Source organism: Anabas testudineus, chromosome 17 (genome assembly GCF_900324465.2).
Source record: "Anabas testudineus chromosome 17, fAnaTes1.2, whole genome shotgun sequence".
In the NCBI taxonomy this organism is placed as follows: Eukaryota; Metazoa; Chordata; class Actinopteri; order Anabantiformes; family Anabantidae; genus Anabas; species Anabas testudineus.
In genome coordinates, this window is record NC_046626.1 from 17,697,778 (window position 1) to 17,717,974 (window position 20,197).

At 41.0% G+C, this 20,197-nt stretch overlaps 1 protein-coding gene across 1 annotated transcript in view; it reads right to left on the reverse strand.

The window, feature by feature from the left end:
- st6galnac5a (ST6 (alpha-N-acetyl-neuraminyl-2,3-beta-galactosyl-1,3)-N-acetylgalactosaminide alpha-2,6-sialyltransferase 5a) overlaps nucleotides 1-18,665 on the reverse strand; it is a 39,029-nt gene extending 20,364 nt beyond the window's left edge. The window contains 3 exon segments of the mRNA XM_026375519.1: nucleotides 17,544-17,621; nucleotides 17,623-17,754; nucleotides 18,547-18,665. Coding sequence (XP_026231304.1) covers nucleotides 17,544-17,621; nucleotides 17,623-17,754; nucleotides 18,547-18,561 — 225 coding nt within the window. The 5' untranslated portion in view covers nucleotides 18,562-18,665.
- Between the last annotated feature and the right edge of the window lie 1,532 nt (nucleotides 18,666-20,197).

Below are 20,197 nucleotides of genomic sequence, written 5' to 3' on the forward strand. Positions count from 1 at the left end.
GTCACTAGCGTTTTGCTATAGAAAGATGTATTTTAGCATCTGTCATGCTTTGATGACATGTCCCTGACAGTTGTACTATTAACATTTTATAGTACTTCTGGGTCTTCTACTGTGACTACCATTACAAACTACTAGACTTTCACTCACTCTGCAGTATGAAATCCATATTTTTACTCCCATATGATATTTTGTGAATTAAACTTTCCTGCAAATGAAGTGGAGCCGGAGCCTTTTAGGACTAAGGCAATTATAGAGCGCCTGATTATGCTAATGGTTAAGGAGGCACAGCTTCTCATGAACAGGTGCTAATCAGTCTGTTTATGACAAGTCTTTGCAGTTAGGAGGGTTTGGTGTCTCACTCTGTACACACGTGAGGTGAAAACGTTCTTGCATGATGCCCAAACATACGACCAACATGCTGATGTTTAGCAGGTATAATCTTCACCTTGTTCTTTATCTTAGGATGCTATCACGCTTGCGCTTTACAGGAGATGCTGATTTGAATAACAATGTGAATTAGTTTTGCAGATATTTAAGCATAAACCAAAGTATTGGACAAACTGAAATTTGAACGTGATGATAAAAGGTTTGTGATTACAATCCATCTCAAAGGGAACAGAACCCATCCCATAGTTAAGATCTTGTATTTCACTCACAAACTCATCCGCCTGCAAAAAATTTCAAAGTAGTTCATCTGGTCGATGTGGAGATATTTCACTAAATCAGTGAAAAACTTGCCCTCCAGGTGGTGAGTTATTACAGTGTGGACGAATTGTGGTGGAACAACTGACAGACATTTCCATCCCTAGAGCCTGGCTGCTTGCATGGCCAAAAATGCAAACGAGTGCAGCAGCAAAAAAATAATATTACCAGCATTATTAACAAAAATAAAAATCAACATCAACATCAACAATACAAAAATGTAGGACAGGCTGTTTGGGGAAAATCTTCTGTAAAGCCAGTTGAACGAGATGAAATGAGTGTGCAAAATGTGCAATTTATGATAGGAGATGATTAAAAGGAGAAGACAACGACAGGGGAAATGGTGGAGAAATGCACGGATAAAGAAAAGAAAAGCACAGGGATTTGGAGAGTGAAATACTGACTGAACAGAGAATTAACGAATGGAGAAACAAAACACCAATTAGAGCCAACGGCAGCAAAGGAGACTCGGATGGGAAGGAGGTTCGACTACAGTTACCAATTAGAGTAAAATCTCAACAGCTGGAGGCAACAGAGAGAAGGAAAGTGAATCCAGTTATGGTGGAAAAGGCGTTCAGCTGAGAGGAGAATCAAACCTGCTTCTGTTGTTCTGACACACACACACACACACGTCTGCAGGTTGACTGCTATGGGGCAGAGTTGATGGAGGAGGGTTTATTTGGAGCCGTCTGACTGGCACGCGCGTTTGACCAGTCATTAGAGAGAACTGAGACGGGAAGCAAGTGCTGCTGAGAACTAATGAAGATGAGGAGGAGGAGGAGGAGGAGGAGGAGGAGGAGGAGGAGGAGGAGGAGGAGGGGGTGGATATCGAAACCGGGGCAATTAGGGATTCCAGTGGTCAGCAGTCATACTCCAGGTTGACAGCTCCTGCTGCTCTGACGCTCTGGTCTTAATTAGGGCAGAGTTTTCTGTGAGCACCTTGAAAGGAAGACATCTTTGATGGAGGGCAATTATCTACTTCAGAAAAAACAGCATCTGACCCAAAAAGAAGCTAATAAAAATTCATTGATGGAGGCCGCTAGCGTTTTTTGGATAAGTGACACGGCTGATGATCTTGTTACAGGGGCACTGGTTGAAACAAGAGCTGATATCATCCAGAGCATTTGAAGTAAAGGGGAGATTGGCCGCGGGGCTTTGATCTTCAAAGAAAGCAGGAGTATGAAGAGGGCTCTTCAATCGGTGTGTGTTTGTGTGTGGGACAGAAAGAGAGAGAGAGAGAGAGAGAGAGATCTCAACACAGACATCGCTACAGTGAGGAGATTTAATGTGCGCCTGTGTGCACGTCTGTGATCAAAGTAAAAGTGTACAGCCATTGGAGAGGGATGCAACAGTTTAGAGGACATCAAACCAAGTCTCTCACTCTTTCTCTCTCTCACACACAAGTCGAAAACAGACTGCAGCAGAATACATCTGGCACAGTCATTACACACACTTCTGATCCACCGCTACGTCCCACCGCCAAACTCTCAAACAGAATTCAGACACTGACTCACAAATTTAAGCAGTTCGCCAGGACTTTAGTAGTAACCACGTGCTGTTTCGTTCATTATTTAAAGGCAGATAAAGGTGGACTGATGCTGCCCGAGTAGGAGACAAAAACTGCAAAAGGAAGTAAAAAAAACAAAAAAACCCACAATAGCAGCTCATAAAACATTCATGTATAAATTGATCGTTACCTGTTGTTGTCAAATAAACTGATTAATGTCTAATGCTGCATGTTGGAAGACTGGTACATATCTTTGGAGAGCAACTGTTGAATTCTGTCATTGGATTTTAACTCAAATACTATTTTACAGGTTTGTTTAGAATTGAAATGGTTGGTAGTTATTTCTATGAATTTATTTGTTAACAGTCTTTTCTAGAAACTGTCACAATACCTGCACTTTTTTGCATTATTTAGATTGGGCATCTAATTGAACTAATGACAATTTAGCTAAATTACTACTGAAGTTGGCACCGTGCTGTATGTAATCAGAACAAATACATTTGTTTGTGAAACATAACATTGTGCCTCTGAGAAATTAAATACTAAAATTAGAAGCTAACAGTAGGTCTATTTTGTCAGCACTCCATTAAAGACCAAATGACTCCAAAGTGGTCTCATTTATTTTTACGTTGAGCAAAAATGTCTGATTTGTTTGCACAAATGTGCATAATGTGCAAACCGCTTTGGAGTCATTTGGATGTCAAACGGGTACTCGAGCACATGCTCGGAAACGTAACAGCGTCTGAACAAATGATGCACAAATAAATAAAAACTGTTTTACTAACATCCTGATCATATGTATTAACCTCAAGGGAAGCACTAACTGGTGTAACCACTCTTATCTAGTAATAGTTAACTTAATTAGTTTTATTTTAAAAAAAGAAAAATTAACTACAAAGTTGCAGCATGACTTGGTGTCACTTTCAAAACAACACCGTGCTACAGTGGACTTCATCTTATTACACAGGTGGTGCTATTATTGTGACCACCTACGCTGAATCCACAGCTTGATTTCTCTTTCTCACTCTAGTCCGTGCTCTGCCTCTCTTATCAAAGATGCCCTTCTATCCCAAACACTCTGCAGCTCGTGTGCAGCCCGACTCTGCCCTGAAGGAAGAACTGTGTCATTAAACCTTAACTCTCCTCACCAACTGCGCGAAAAGGTGAAAAGAACAATGCTGCACCTTGTGTCTTTCTCTCACTTCCACATATAAAGTGAACCCGCTCCACCTCTTCTACCTCACCTCATCCAGTTCGGGTCACTCTGAGAAGAGAGCGACGCCTCCTCTCGTTTCTAGTTTCTAGTTTCTATTAGCTATAAAGATAGGACCCAGAAAGCCACTGGAAGTGTGGAGACAATCGAGGTGCAGCTTGTTACAACACACATTCCTTTACCTTAATTGGCTGCATATCAACCTGATAGCGACTGGTACAGACCGTACAATGATGCAGCCATTTTCCGTCCCTATAACCTCCACCCAGATAGAAGAGAAGAGATGAATACTGCTCTGTAGACCACACAGGCACATCCCCGTAGGAATGATTGCCTTGGCATGAATACAAAAGATGAGGTGCAATTTACCAGGTCAAAGAATCTCTCCTTCTCCCCCTTTTTGCTTTGAAATTGCAGCAGTAGGTGGCGAGTGGAGAAGATGGAGTGGGGGAGAGGGGTGGGAGTAGGAAATGACAGAGGGACATTAGGAGGAGAGAAGGAGGCAGAAAGACAAAGAGAGAGAAAGGAGAGTGGGGCCATGACAGACAGGGGCGGGCAAAGGAGGGGAGGAAAATGAAAGGCAATCTGATAGATGAAAAAGAGGAGCAAGAAAAAGGAGTGGCTGTCAGAGAAAGAAGCACTTTGGAGACCACGAAATGTAGGGCAGGGCCTTCAGAGAGACATGGAGGGATTTCAGGGGCATCCTTTGATGAGGAAAAGTTTGAAACACACACTCTGGTACTTTGCTGCCGCATCAAAGTTATGATTCCTGATAACATTGAACCATCATTAAAACGTCTGCAGGGTTTCACTTCCCGAGTGCGCACACACACCTAAAGTCAATTCTGTGTTGGGGGAGATTTCACATGAGCCCCCAGCAGCCTCCGTCGTCACACTGCTTATTGATGTGGCGGGCTGATATGTTCACATAATCCACTTAGATCAGCTGTTGGGAGTGATAGGCATGGTTATCGCCCAGCGCGGCGTGGTAAACAATGAAGTGAATCGATGACGAGAAGATGATCTTGTTAAGAGAAGTCTGGTGAGAGTAATAACTTGATACTCAGACGTCTGAGTGCAAGGTGTGTGCAGCTATTTCATTTTCACATCACGTCCGCCACTGCACTGCAAAAGTCCCTTTTCTACACACGAGCAAGTTGAAAATGAAACTGAAAGATAAAAGGTGCAGCATAATCCTAGCATGGAGCCAAATATATGTGCGGATAGGGACAGCGTGAAGAAATCTGAATATGGAACTCAAGCGAACTGTTAACAGTCAAACTTGAGATGACACGTTTGTTGTGAACAAGGGCAAACAGGCAATTTTCACACCGACGCAAAAACGCAGTTCTCCCAGACTGGAGACTGGCTGTTAAATCTTAGAGTGCCAGTGTAATAAATCCCGTCGAGTTAAGTCCCAAAGGAGCAATTACTGTTGTGTTCTCGCAATATAACAACAAGCCCAAGAAAAACAAAAAGAAGACATCAATAATATATTACCAATACTACCGTCCCTACGTGGCAGGGGGGACTCTGTTTTCCTTTGAAAACCTTTTCAATAGTAAATATTCTAGTTGGAGCGTGTCCATTATGTGCTGGAAAAGAGGATAATGAGACACTGTAAGTGAAAAAGGGTGTGTGTGAGTATGTATAAGGGTGTGTGTGTGTGTGTGTGTGTGTAAAACACCAGCTGCCAGTGACAACACTCATCAAGCAGAAAGAATCTCCCAGGAGGCAACAGATTTCATATTTGCAAGCAGGACACGTGAATGTGTCTTTCAATCTCTCCATGCTTGTGTGTGTGTGGTTTTTTTTGCTCATGCATGCAGTGGCAGGAAAGGAACTAAGTACATTTACTTCACTGTGCAATAAAGTACAAGTTCAGGTACTTGTAATCTAGTTTCTAGTCTACGAAACTTTGCTACACGTCTGAGAAAACTCTTCTTCTCCACTGCATTTATATGACAGCTGTAATTACTTTGCAGACTCAGATTAATAATATAATAAATTAGGTTTTATTATAGATTACATTCCACCTTTACCAGCTGCACATTAAATGCATCACTGAGTATAAACCAATGATATAATGTGTATTATTCTGAAAAGTGTCAGAGTATGTAATGAGTACTTTAAGTATGATTTACTGACAACACGAGTTTTACTTCTGGTGAAACATTTTGAATGCAGGAGTATTTCTACACAGTTGTATTGAACGTTCCTAAATCAATAGTAAGTAGTATATAAGTGGTAGTTTCACCAAACAGGGATTTCCCCTCTAAAGGAATCGGATGTTTTCATTTTAGCAACGTTTCAAGGCCCGAAGAGAACAACTGATGCAATGATTGACAGAAAAAGATAAATGCAGATTTCTGTATTAACACTTCATTAACACACATCTCTAACAAAAATGCTGTTTAGACTTTCATCCATCAATGCTAATAATGTTATTTATAAAATGTGATCCATAGGAGACGTGCTTCTGAAGAATTAGTGTTGATACTTAAAGTACGATTTTCACACAGTAATTTATACATTTACTCAAGTAGAGGATCATAGTATTGCAAATTATTATTATTAGTAGTAGTAGTTGTATTATTATTAATATTATTAGCCCAATGTCTAAGTTGAACTTAGACATTGGCTTGTTTATACAATGTTCTGCTGTGTTACCAGAGACTCTGACTTTTAATAGAAAAATGCTAATGAAATGAATCACAATGCTAATGTTTATTACCAAGGTAATGCCTATTCATTTACTTAATGGATATACACCTGAGATGTGATAATAGCCAAGCTGATGATTAGGAACACGCGAGAGAGTAACTTTCACACAGGCTGACAATGAAAGAAATTATTCCTCTCAGCAGGTGTGGGTCTGACTCACATCACTAAATGGATGCTTGGAGTTTGTTTTTTTTTTTTTGTTCACGTTTTTCACCAAGGTGATGAGCCTCCCCCACAAACACCGGGCTCATTAGTCTAATCCTGAGTGCATTCTGTCTAGCAGGAATTCATAAAGACACAAACAATGCATGCGTGCATCCTAACAGCCTTCTGTCGGGGGAGGTGCTCCCACATCGTTTCATCCTTTAATGAGCCCAGATCACACTTTGTCATGTTAGTGCACCCTGAAGGACCAGTGGGCATCACAAAGCCACAGTGAGAGAAAGAAAAATAATTAGAACCATTACCAAGTAAAGGTACCGATACAACAATGTGTACATTATTTATTTTTAAGTAAAAGTACTGCATTCAAAGTTTTACTCAAAGGAGGTTTCCAGTGATGTTGAATGCTCAGGTCCTTCTTTAAGAACAGTGAAATGAGGTTTAATAAAGCTTTTTGTAGCTCCAGAAATTCAATAAAATGTTTGTGTGAGTTTAAAAAAGAAAAAAGAGCCGGCGTAGCATTACCAGATCCCGGCATTATGTCGTTATGCTACTAGTGTAACAAAACGTGAATGCACAGTGCTAATTCAGTGATATCATCCACCTCTATATAGTCTGCCAGCTGCTCTATGAGTGAAGTTTGTAACTCTGAATGAAGTTTTAGAACCATTAAAACTGATATTAATGTCTGTGCAGTCGATACCCATTCCTCTCCGTTATTAGCTGAGCATCTGATGCCATCATCATCACCATCCAGGCTTATGCTGCATTATTGATGAGATGATGATGGAAGAATTAAAGCTGTGATTACGAGGCGAGAAAATGGAGTCATCTTCAGCTCATAAATAGACAGATAGTATTTTGCATCTCTGAAATGAGCCTCTGCATCTGTTAATTTTATTAGCTGTAGCCAGCTGTCTTCACATCATTCTTCTTCAGTGTAAAAGAGACAATCAAGAATGTTTTCAGTCATTTTATTCCCAAACTTTTTTTTTTCCTCTTGACAAACTCAAAAAGTGATTTTCAAGGCACCCACAGTTATGTCGGAGGAACTTTGGGTTTCTGAAAACCACTTCTAGGCTCTAAACAGACTCTACAGTAAAGCAAATTCATTCATACAAATTGTTTAGTCTCCTGGAAAATAACTCAAGTTTAAGATGAGGCAGAAATTTCAAATGACTAGTGAAAACAATCTTCTGACAAATTGAGTTGCTTTCGAAACAAGTAGTTAATCCCTGTCGGCATGATTTATTTTTTATGTATGTGATTGCTTTTGCATTGTCGACAAAAGATGCATCTAATTTATTTCATTATGTTAAATCCAAAGTTTTTTTAAAAGTAACCTGTCGACTGGCTTATAATAAGCGCGTATCCCACTCGCTTATTTCCTATTATCTCAAAGCACAAACATGCATTCATACTACAAAGAAGCTGTCAGGCTGTAAATTTAATCTGTTATTTGTTCAGCACAAGTTAATTTTGTTGTGCAGCTCCCAAAAATGACAATGGGGGACAGAAGAGATACCGTACCTGTTCGAGGTTGTTTTATTGCGTGAATTAACACTGTGCATTCAAGTTAATCACATAATGCTTTTAAATGCTACTAGGAGCAAAGTAAAGAAGCCTTTTCTTACTATTTTTTGCCAACATGTTGTGTTGGTTTCCTTGTGGCTGTAATTAAACCTCCCCACAGTGAGACTGAACAACACTGCTGTCTTTGGGGAAAGAAATTACATGATTAAATATACAATTATCAGTAACATTCTATTTTTATCTGCAGGAAATAGAGTTGCAGAGCTGTTTATGATGAGATTGTGTTGAGCTAGTGAGACCATATCAACTACACCCGGTGCATGCCTGCCTAAAATCAATTCAGTTGTATTCACAATCATGGAAACTTCCAGCGTTGGCCTACATGTCACTGTGACCCACTTGCTACTGCTGTGGCTTGTCCAAGATCTCAATAAAGTTAAAGTCTGAATCCCTCATTCGTCCAGCATGGTGAGATTGAGATATATATATATATATATATATATCTCAAGTGCATCAAAATCTACTTTCTCACAAGTGTTTGGATGTAACATGGTGAAACGCTCCAATTTTTCTAACTTTCTGGAACAAATAAACCAACAGTCACGTCCGTCTTCCACAATGATTGACAAGGTGTGCACAAGTGTGAAAACAGGCAGAGCTGTAGGGACAAATTCTATCCTCCACACTCCTCGAATGGCTCTTTCCTCTACCGTCCGTTTCCACTGCAGAGTCACACTAACACCTCTGCTTTGGCGACAGTAATGGAGACAGTGTGTTATCAGAGAAGTGATAGAAGAATTTTTGCCAACAGATCTTTTACCTCCAATCCAAATTTTTAGTCGCGGTGGCACAGCTGGTCTTATATCTGCTAAATAAGTATTCTGCAGCCTGTTTATTGATTCAACAAAACAGAAACTTTCATTTTATTCTCCTTCCTTTGCTACGTGCAGCAGCTTTGGAAAAAAGCGGAAAAGTAATGGAAAATAACTAAAGTCATATGCTGCGTTTGTGTTTGGTGAGAATTATCGTAATTATGAGATTCCCACTCACAGCACAACACATGATTAGGAACAGAAACTCCGATTTTTCTAATATAATAGCACTGATATATATCTGACTAATATTATGTTTCCAAAAATCAAACATGGACATCACACATCAGCCAAACACAACGTTCTGTGTAATTAAACCCTGATGTGATGGATATGCTGTTACACTGTCAGCGCACAATGTCCAACTCTATAATCACGCAGCCATCCTGATCAATGCTTGCAAGTTATTAACATGTCAATCTTTTTGATCTCTACCATCCATCTAATAAAATGTGACCGCAGCATGCAAATCCAGATGTGGTTTAATAGTCTTTCATTTACACACTGTTGCCCAGCTGGCAGCTGAGTGTGCTGATAGTCACCTATAGCCTGTGCCGTTTATATCATAACTCTGATTGTGTCCGTCTTGGTTTTCCCAGGCTACATGCCAATCAGGGTCCATCTTACTCCAGTCCAGAGGGAGGGGGGTAATACCCCTGAAGTTGTTTAAGTAACTGCCAAAAGCATCAGAATAAGAATATCTTGTCTAATTTAGCAGTTTGGTTTCAGTCTGGTCTAGGAATAGTGTGCAGTTCCTATGGGTGACAGCTAATTCAGGGGTACAAGGGAATGAAGCAGTAGATCATTCTGCAAAAAAGCAAACACAAACTAGTAAGTAACGTCGTCAATTTGGAATGAAGTTAAAAAATAACTGGAAAGGTTTTATGTCCTATATATATATAGGACATAAAAAAGGAAGGCAGTTACACCAAATCCAAAAGAAAGCACAGAAAAGGGAAATGGAAGAAGAGAAGAAACTTTAAATAGCAGAATCGGGCTGGGACACATTAAGCTGAACTCGTCCAAGGCAGTAACCAGGTTTCAATAACCTAATACAAACATAGACAACTTGCAAGAATGCAGAAAACAGACAGTTGTTCTGATCAGGAATCAAATGCGGCAACAGTTCAGTACAACTTCTGTGTTATCATTCTATTATACAAGGCTGTTCACGCAGCGGGCAGTCCTTGAGAAAGGCCACTTTCAGTGAACGCTTACTGATGTAGTTACACTTGGGTGGACTAAAAATGATGTATGCATTTTGAAAAGACGCACGCAGTCACACTTTCGCAGCTAGCTTGAGTAATTGGCTGTAAATGTTCCTTGAATGCTTTGTCACTGCATTTATATGTAGAGATCAGATAGATATGCAATCTGCACTGGATGCATGAAGTGGCTAAAGTGCTTCTTCGAGGAACCCCCATCTCCCTCACAGCTTTCTGGCTGACCAGGAGAATGTGCGCTATTAACTCCATGTTAAAACAATATTATGCACGTCCCCTCTTTATCACAGCTGGCTTTTCAATCTGCTGTCTTATCTTGCACACTTTTAAACTGACAATGCACCAACAGTTGTGCACATATATAATCCCACCCTAACTGTGGATGGGTATACAGTGATGGTTCAGTCCCGGACAGGTACAGAGAATTCTTTGGACTACAACTACTACTGCAGGATCTGTTTTACACTACCGAGATTTAGGTTCCCTTGACAGACCCTGCTGTTGATATAACCTGAAACCTGAATGTAGAGTCCCTGTAGAGAGGAAGGAATAGGAAGTGGTGGCAGCTCTGTTTGCATCCAGGAAAAATGCTTACTCCTCATCACCTCTGGAGGTGTAATCAGTAGGCTCGTCAGTGAGAGTGCGAGACCAAAAAACCTTAGATGAATAACCATGACACTGTCTGCTCAATAGAGGGGGATGATGGGATATAGATCAAAGTCCGCTCTGTAACGGGGAGTGTTTTGACTGAAGGCAGACAACTTGGTACAGGCAGCAATTTAAAGTCACATCAGCAAAGCACTACAAGGCCACAGCAGGCTGTTTCTGTCTGCATGGTCCTCTGGTGCTCAGGTTCCTAAACAACCTTTGTCACTTCCTGTTTTACAAAAAATAAAAACTTTTAATACTCCTCCTTTGCTCTTTTGCTTTTTTATTTTTGATTCGGCAAACCCCAGTTCTCCATAATTAATAACCCTGGCATTCCTTGGCAAACAATACAAATAACAATTTGATCATTCCTCTCTCCCACTATGGACGGCACACTCATTAATCACAGCTAAAGAGCTGAGTAATGTAGCTGGCCTCATATGTCTGTGGAGCCACAGGAAAGAAAAGCAGAAAAATTGGGTTTTATTGCAATGTTTCCTGCCAACCATCTCTTTGCATTCACCCTCAGCGAGAGAAGGTAGCAGCAGCCCATCATCTATCCCCTGATGTTGTGCCAAAAGGTATCATCCATTTATCATAGTTTAACCTTTTCAGATCCTTCACAGGTCTCTCAGGGGCCAAACAAAAGCAAGAAAGGCGCCCCACAGATTAAAGCTTACCAAACACCAAAGGTTAAAACACAGAGAAGCATGAAATCACCATTCAGCTTGTGATGGCATCTAAAAAAAATCCTCTCCACTTCCTTTAAGTTGAAAATGTATGACTTCACCAGTGATTCCCTAACCACAGAATGCCAAAAGGCACTGAGTGTGAGATTACTCTGTCTAGGGAATGCTTATCGAGAGGCAGCGTCCCACCTCTCCCACCTTCATCCATAATTGCTTTCCAGGCTTGCGTCGGAAAGAGCCTGAAGCTGTGTTATGTTTGGCGAGAGCAGAATGCACTGGAGATAAGTTGAAATCCAAGACTATAGCCCAGTTGGGACCACTGTGGCATAACAAAAGTACTGTTCTGTTCTCTTCAGTCAGAACCGAGCAGCTTTAGCATTCTAACAAGGTCTGTGCATAAAAATACTGGTTATCTTTCACTAATGTTTCAAACAGTCTGGGTTGTAATTTAAAAACTCCAAATGGTACAAAGCATAAAGAGAGACAGACCTCAAGCACACACAACTTTATGCACAGACACACACGCAGCCCAGCAGACTTCACAAACGCCATTAGTTCGCATAAAATGACTACAAAGTCCTTTGCAATAATGGCGTAATTGGGGAGTTTTCTGTGTTGCTATCCAGCTGGCTGATTGCTGAGCAAAATCCTAATGAACAGTAAAAAATGGCTTTGTTGGTTGGAGAAAACCACTGAAGATGTGGTTGTCTGAGATGAAATATTAAACATCTCACTTCTCCAGCTGTCACTAAAGCTGTGGTTGGGAGAAGGATGCCTTGTCATGTCTCCTTGGCACAGATGGCATCATTCTCCTTGGCTCATGCCTTCAAGCAAAGTGTACCTATTCACAGAGTAGTTCCAGCCCAGATAAAACTGACTCTGTCCACAGTTTGCAAGGGAGAATCTGCTTTGTAAATGTCTTGTGTCATCTCAGTGGGATTTTATACAGCTGCACAACAGGTTTGCAGTATTTTTTAAGGAGTTCGATTCTAGGTTTAGCATCCATCACACAAGTCCAGACGGAAATGTGTCAGAACTTATAGCATGGACTAATTTTCCCCTCGACATGGGGATGTTGCAGATACATATTGTGTTACCACTCGTGAGTACAAGTATAAATGTTTGTGTAATATAATCTGACCAGTTGGCACTAAAAACTAAAAAGATGAAAATGAAAAATAACTCATCATGTGTGGAGAAGTGAAGTTTTCAGGCCTTTGTAGCAAGCTCCCCATCTCAGCTTGGGACTGACAGTACAAGGGTACATTAGCTGGTTTTAGCATAACACACCTAAGAATTGCTAAGAGAATTATTGGTGGTTGTGTTGCATTGCAGGTAACGCCAAAAAAAATAAGGCTCAATTTTGAGCCTTATGTTTTTAAACTGTACGAGTGCTGTCTTAAATCAATGGAGTGCTCTTTTAAGTCCGTCTCACAGAGCTGCTAGGCTGCAGACTCTTAGGCTTTGTTAAGAAGCAGAAGGCTTGGCTTTTGATCATCTGAAGAATAAAAAAAAAAAAAAAAACCTGTGTCTCGTTAGACAAGAAAAGTCAGCCCATTCCTCTCCGGCACGACATCAGGGTGCCCCTCATATTTGATAAGGTTGCTCATTCTCGTCTGCACCGAAATCCCCTCCATTACTTCGTCTCCACCTGACATACAGGATATCAGTTAGGAATCTGCATGATTCTGGTGTCAGAGAAGCAATGAGAGGCAGGTGGTTATGCAGCCTCTCCTCCCATCTCCACAGAGAGACAAGCGAGAGTGGTTTCCCGTCCTCCTCCTCCTCCTCCTCTTTCTCCTCTCTGAGAAAATAAAAAGCTGGATAGTGCTCAGAAAAAGGAAAACCCCACTGGATTTCACTCGAGGCCGTTTCTGCCTGCCTCTTCTCTCTCGTCTCATTTTTTCAGAATGAACTATTCCTGGGACCTGTATCCTCTTTTATCATTCACTGTGCCATTACCCTTTCCTAGTTTTTTTCTGTTCTCTCACTCTTTCCATCCTCACCTTAAAAGAATTTCTACCCTTTTTTCATTGCTTTCCTAAGTTTCTGTCTTTGCTTCCTTATCTCATCTCACTCCATCACAACACAAGTCCAAGAAAAGCAATGCTGCTGCATAGCTAGAAATAAATTACCTTTCATTCCAACCTAAATCAAAATGTTGCATTACAAATTCTTGGTATGAAAAACTAATGTATAAATACAGTCTGTAAAAAATTCCTAAAGTTTGGTTCACTACCTGATGAGAATCTTTTTTTTAACACTGTGGAAAATGTTTCAGCATCTTGGCCAAAAGTCTGAAGAAAACCTATAGGCTTCAAAATGTTTTCTGGGTTGTGATGAGTTTAATACTCTGGTGGAAGATAAAGTGAAATGGTCAAAGGCTGACTGGCACTGCACCCTGCGTGCCAGCCAGCTGATATCTTGGAAAGATCAATATGGCAGAGAGGTCAGCAAGCAAAGATGAAGAAGACAAATGTTCTTGTCAGAGGGTTTTTTCCAAATACCAATCATTGCACTGCAGAAAAACAAATGCATGGCAAGGCCAACAACTTCTCACTTCTCAATGCATAGAGAGAAAACCATCCATGTTGTCAAACAGCAGGAAGAACACAATGGCCCAGAAAATTGATTGCTAAGTATTTTGAGGTTGCAGTGCATTATTCACTGCCACGTTCTGCAGAAGCAAAGCGCGTTTGAATCATAAAGTATTCATTGCAGTTTGTGGTGGAAGAATGTGACATAATAGCAGGTTTGAAGAAGCATGAATGATATTCTTTGGAGCCATGGCTCTAATTGATGTCCCTTGTCACTAAAATGTCAATAAGTTTATAGCCAACACAAAAAATAAATTGGCGGTTTACTTACGATGCTTGGCTGCTCCCATCAGTAGGAGAAAATCAATTCTCATCCATAGCTGGGTTTACTGACGCATTACAGACAAATCCTCATCAAATCAAAAATGTACACGGTCACTGAATATTGGCATTTCAGGCAGTGGGAAAAAAAATATGCAGCTGCGTGCTTCATCAGCTGTCTTAAAATCTGACTCGCTCATTGCATATTTATTAGTGTGCCACTCAAGTTCTGGGAGACATACATGACTTTGTTGTGCATTCATTCCGATTCAGAGACCAAAACTTATACAGCTACTGATAAATATTAAATAGATTTTAATGTTCTGTATCAGACATGATTAGTGATACACTCCCATATTTCTAAAAAACTAATTTACACTATTAAAAGATTTCACACTTAAAGGAACATTTTGTTTATGAGCATGAGTCCTGGTGATACAAATCTCTGCAACCACGCACCAAGTAAATTACTGAGATCTGGGTACAGCAACTGCACTGCACTACACAAAGCTTTGAGAACATTACGGCATTGTCCATTAATGCATCAAGAGGCAAACAGGCTGTGAAAATCCCCAGCTTAAACCAATTATCTAAATCAAATTATCCAGAAGCGAAAACACAGCTGAATGCATGTAAAATGTCATAATTCTGCAATGCACTGCACAACTACACATATTTGTACTTATCATATTTATACTAATAGTAGAGTTCTCATTGATAAAATGTGACTAAAGGCCACATATCCTCCATTGTGGGAGGTGACATGAAGAGAAATACTCATGCATAGAATATTTATGCATACTAGTGTAGTAGTGTACAAGATATAAGATGAGGAAGTGAGGTTATCAGTAACTGTACTTCAATGTACTTCATCCTGGTTGTGAGATGGAGTTACATATATTAGCTGACCACCTATAAGGGCTTTAATTTATAAAGTGACATAAGGAGAAGACGGAGTATCTTTGTAGTCTCTGCACTGTGAAGTTGTGTGGATGAACACCACAGCAGACAGTTGGTTTCCAGCAGCTTCCCTGTTGTCCTGCACGTCAGAACTGGAGCTAGAGTTTAAGACAAGCTTAAGATAATTTGATTAAACGTGCTTCAACAACATCGACACACAAAAGCGACCACCTGTTTAAGTGACACCTTTGTACAGTAAATACTGTGTAATTTGTCAGATCTAGCACTCTAAAACGAAGCCTGCACGTTCTGCAGCATAGTATTATGTGTTTAAATTAATCTTTAAATTTCTAATTTACCGTTTCTTAAACAAAATTTTACTAAAGAACACTGTACTTTTTAACTTCATAATTAACCAATTAGTGATTGGTGCAGGTTATCACTTAAGGAAAATGCTTAAGAGTGCATAACTTGTCATTGTTTTCATGCAGACAGTAAACCTTACCTGAGCCTAACCAATCTGAATTCTAACCTTATTCTAAAAAACAAGTCTTCACACCCAAACAGAGCTAAACACCCTCTATTTTCAGGGTCTCGTCGTAGCTTAGGTGCCAGCAGCCATGATTCATAAAATCCCTGGTTTGTGTCCAGCCAGAAATCTTCGTTGCATGTCAATCCACATCCTCCTCTCCTCTCTCATTTCCTGTCAAATCTCTACTATCTTTCATAAAAAGTGAAAAAGAAACCCGTCGTTACAAAACATGTTTTTCAACCTTATGACAACTCAAAATTCTACTTATAGATTGATGTGGATGGATAAATGTAGAAGAGCAGAAGTCAACACTAAACGAGAACACGGCAAACGTTTTAAAGCGTAAGAAAAATGTCAGCTGCAATTTTAATGTTTCCTTCTAGTTACAGGTGGAAACAAAGGAAAAACTACGACTGTGAGGCTTCATTGTGTTTTAGTATCATCACCAAACTCCCAGACTGCAGATGGTGAGATGTCATGATAACTGATAATGATCCTGACTAAGGGAAAACCATGAAACTAATATAGTTACAAAGATAATTTAGGTCCCCGTGACTTCATGCACAAACTAAGTATGGATTCACAGTGTACACATAAAAGGTTATCAACATATATTTCCTACATAACTGAGTGACTTGAAAAGGGATAGTGGACAGACGAGCAGCTTTTCTCCTGAGCCGACATTACAGGTTTCACACATGCTGGTTTCTGTACCAGTGGGACTTCTTGTAATGAATAATAGTTCCATCTTCTGTTGCCAACTTGCATTACTCTGTCTGAAGATTAAGTGACTCTTCAGAGCTCCTGGTGTTCATTTACCAACCAGCCTTATTTTTTTTTCTGATGCTCATGAGCAATATGTTAACATCCAAATTGGTCCAGCTGATATGTGTTCATGCTGCTTGTGTCTCGTGTACACAACAACAGCGGGGGAGAAGATGTCAAATTACTCATATGCAAATCCTGTGACATAATCTGATGACTTAAAGCATGTTTTCCTGCAGCCAACAGATACCCTTCTAGAAAAGAGGTGGCACTGCTGTCACTCTTACCATAGATGGATTACTGACAGAGCCTAGCGATACACAACCCCACGTTTGAAGCGACTCTTCTGCTTCTTTCTTAGTTTACACAAAGACATGACTACAGAGCAACAAACAAGCACAGACAGACACTGTACAGCTACAAAGACATGCAAAGCTAATAAAGACAGATGTAAAATGACTCCAAAGAAACACAAATCAACATCTTTTATGCTCACATTGTCTCCGCTTGTATGCAAGTGGGATGCCGGATGCGTTACATGTCTGTTTATGGGAAGTCCTGTCTCATAATAATTTAACACCTCGTAGCAAATGATTAGAGAAACGATGCATCCATCATTTGGGTCGGTGACACAGACCACTACACAAACTGCCCCAACACCAGTCTTCCAAACTGCAAGAGGTCTTCACAAGGTGGGCACGCTTTATTTGCAGCACCTTCACTCCCCAGTCCTCACATTGATTGTTTTCTCCTGGTCTGGTAAATAGGTGGAAGTCAATACACCGATAGAATGACGTCAGGGTTCACCTAGCTGCAGGTCTCCTGGGTTTATCAATTAGAGCACAAGAATGCAGCCAAGGATTTCATTTGCAGCCTAAGCTGTTATTAGTAACGACAGGTGGGTATTGAGTGTGGCGCAACACTGTGCTGGAGAAAATTGTGATAAATGACAAGGGGGGGAGGCCTCTCTCTCCCTGAGAGCTGTGCAGATTGAGGACTGCTGGTCATTAAACAAAAGGAAAGGTGTGTGTCTGTGTTCGTTAAGGTGTGTTCCAGGTGGAGGAAGTGAAGACGCAGTGCACAAATGTGTTCCTAATGGGAGAAAATGTGCGTCTTTATTCCCAAACACTCTGATTCCTGCTCTGCACTGCATTAGTCAAACATCTGAAGCCGTTTCCTACCTCACAGAAGACGTGCACAGCTACATCTGTTTACCTTATGGTCGATGATGCCACTGTATCCCTGGAGAACCGGGGGGTGAGGCTTGGCCACCCTCACGGAGGCTTCAGTGGGGCCGCCGCAGCTGTTCATGCCGCCGGACGCGCGTGTCGTTTGCGTCCCTGGAAGCGCTGTTGAAGCTGCTGTTGTACACGAGGAACAAGCTGGCGCAGAGGAGAAGCACGAGAAGCACGGCTACCCCATGGCGCTGACACAAAGACACAAGCAGATGCTGACAAATTAGTCCTGTTGCACTGAACTGACTTTAAGTTGCACCTACGGGCTTGACAGCAGATGACAGGCAGCGACGGTCTCCATCCTCCTGCAGCCGAGTTGTCAATGAAACAACAACTTCCTGCAATTCAAGTCACGTGCAACCCAAACTTACAAAAAAAAAAAACAAAAACCAAACAGCTCTTATCGACTTGATTTAATCATGACATTGACAAGATGCCAGGCTTTATTGATCATCTTTACTAGTGCGCATGCATTTTGATGCACAGGAGTGATTTACAAAAAGTGCCACACCTCTGAGGACGCATCAAGCCAGAAAGCTATAAAACATCAAGTGCACGTCGATATCCTGACCTCGTGTCCAGAGGAGCAACAGTCTCAGCTGATGCAAAGCAGCTCAGGACACTTTTGATTTGTTTTCGTGGCGCTACTTTTGACTGTTGTGTGGATCTAGTTCTTATTTCACAGTTCTCCAAACTCGATTTGCAGTTTAATCAAAACTGAAATCATTAAATTCTAAGCACTTTTTAAAATAAATGTAAACATTTGCATTAAAGGCAGTGAAACCGACGCGCTGTGTTATTATAGGAAAAAGCTCCAGTGCCAACCAGTGCGCGCAGCTGGACGCCTATTGTTTAGACCCTAATCTTTTGATCCGACAGTGTCCGCGCATCAGCTGCTACGGCTGCTGGAGCGCACTTCAACACCAGATTAGAAAGCCAGCACAAACAGTTGCCTAAAAGGGTTACACGGCAGAAACCTTTACCATGGGTGTCTTCATTTTGCGGCGCGCTGTCTTATCGCTGCGGCTCAGCGCGTCCGAGTCCACTTGGTCTCATGGTCCAGCGTCATCGGTTCGCATCCAGTCCGTCCGCACCGTGCCAGCCCGCCTGCCGCTGCCCGTCTGTGTTCAGACCGGAGCCCAGGCGCAATTCATACAGTGGAGACCGAGGCGACAGATGTTCACTATTGTTCCTCTGCTGGGTCTTAACGCCCCCCGACTTTGAGCGTCTGAAGAGTGGAGGCGCAGCGGAGTTAATTAAAGACACTACCTGCAAGAGGGTGATAAGGCCGTTTTGTTTAATGGTTATTTCCCGCTGAGCAGTATTTGATGGAAATCTCTGCTCGGATTACTCTGGAGTACAGTGAGTCCGCGCCACGACGTGGCTTCACGTCTGCTGCATAAAATGTGAGGTGGAGTATAAATGAAAAATGAACATTAACAGTCTGTGTTAAGTAGTAGTGGACTCATTTGGACTTTTAGTGTTAAGTTATGACAGGGACTCTGTTCTGTGAACTCACCTACTATTACATGAAAAGCAGGTGTTGCACCCATAAGGGGGTCCTAAAGACTCTATACACAGACTCCAGACCTTATAGTTTTCATGCAATGAAAAGAGATTAAGTCCAGTATGGACCAAAACACACAAACAAGAGTGCCAAGGGGTCAGATGGTGTCTTTTAGTTTAGTTTAGTTAAGGATACTCATACTGAAATGTGCCAATCATGTATCTAAGTTGTCTTATATACTAAAAAGTGCTAAATGTGGTTTGTAAGTTTGAAATACTGAACCCACCAAACCTCAAAACTACTGAGGTGCATGTGATGAGCTGTTTCATCTTTTATAATTCCTCCATTTACGTAACATGAACTGCTGATAGAAGAGTTGCAAGAGTCTGCAGCTCCTCTCTGGGCTGAGTCGACTTGTTCTCAACAGCATAATGTTTTGACGCTCCATGTACTAAAACAACAAATTGCCACTTCTTGAAAGCTTTTAAATCTGCAGCTCTAAGCTCCGCGTGGAGTCCTGAAAGTGATGTGTGTTGTGTTTCCAGCAACAGCAACTGTGGTTTAGCATAAATATTAATAGACTTGATGAACAGACCACTTTTCAAAACAAAGTTCAAAGGGGTTTCACAGAGCTGCAGCGAGAAAATAGAACCACCAAAATAAAAGACTGGCAACATATAGAAACCTTCTGATAGCAGGGGCCACAAAATCACAGTAGACCTGAAGGATTTCCTGTAGACATGCTGCACATTTTTGCATGGTCAGCAGATAAAAAGACATAATTATTATGTGTGGGTGCAGTTTTGAACATTAGTGCCAAACATTATGGTTACGTCACAAACAGGTCACAAGAAAATAAGGTTAAATTATCATTAACATATAGATCAGTATCATAAACAGTGGATGTGTTGTGATTCAGTCATGAAAATAAAAACGTAAAATACTAATAATATGGAGAAGCAAACATGTCAAGTGCATTAATAAAATAAATGTAACATAACCAGTAAGAAAAGGGAGAACATCAACTTTATAAAACTCAGTTTTCTCTCACACAGAAAGTCGTGTCCTTTCATTTACAGCCTGAGATCTGGATTAAGTAAAGCGCTGCAGTGCACTGCCCGAGGCTC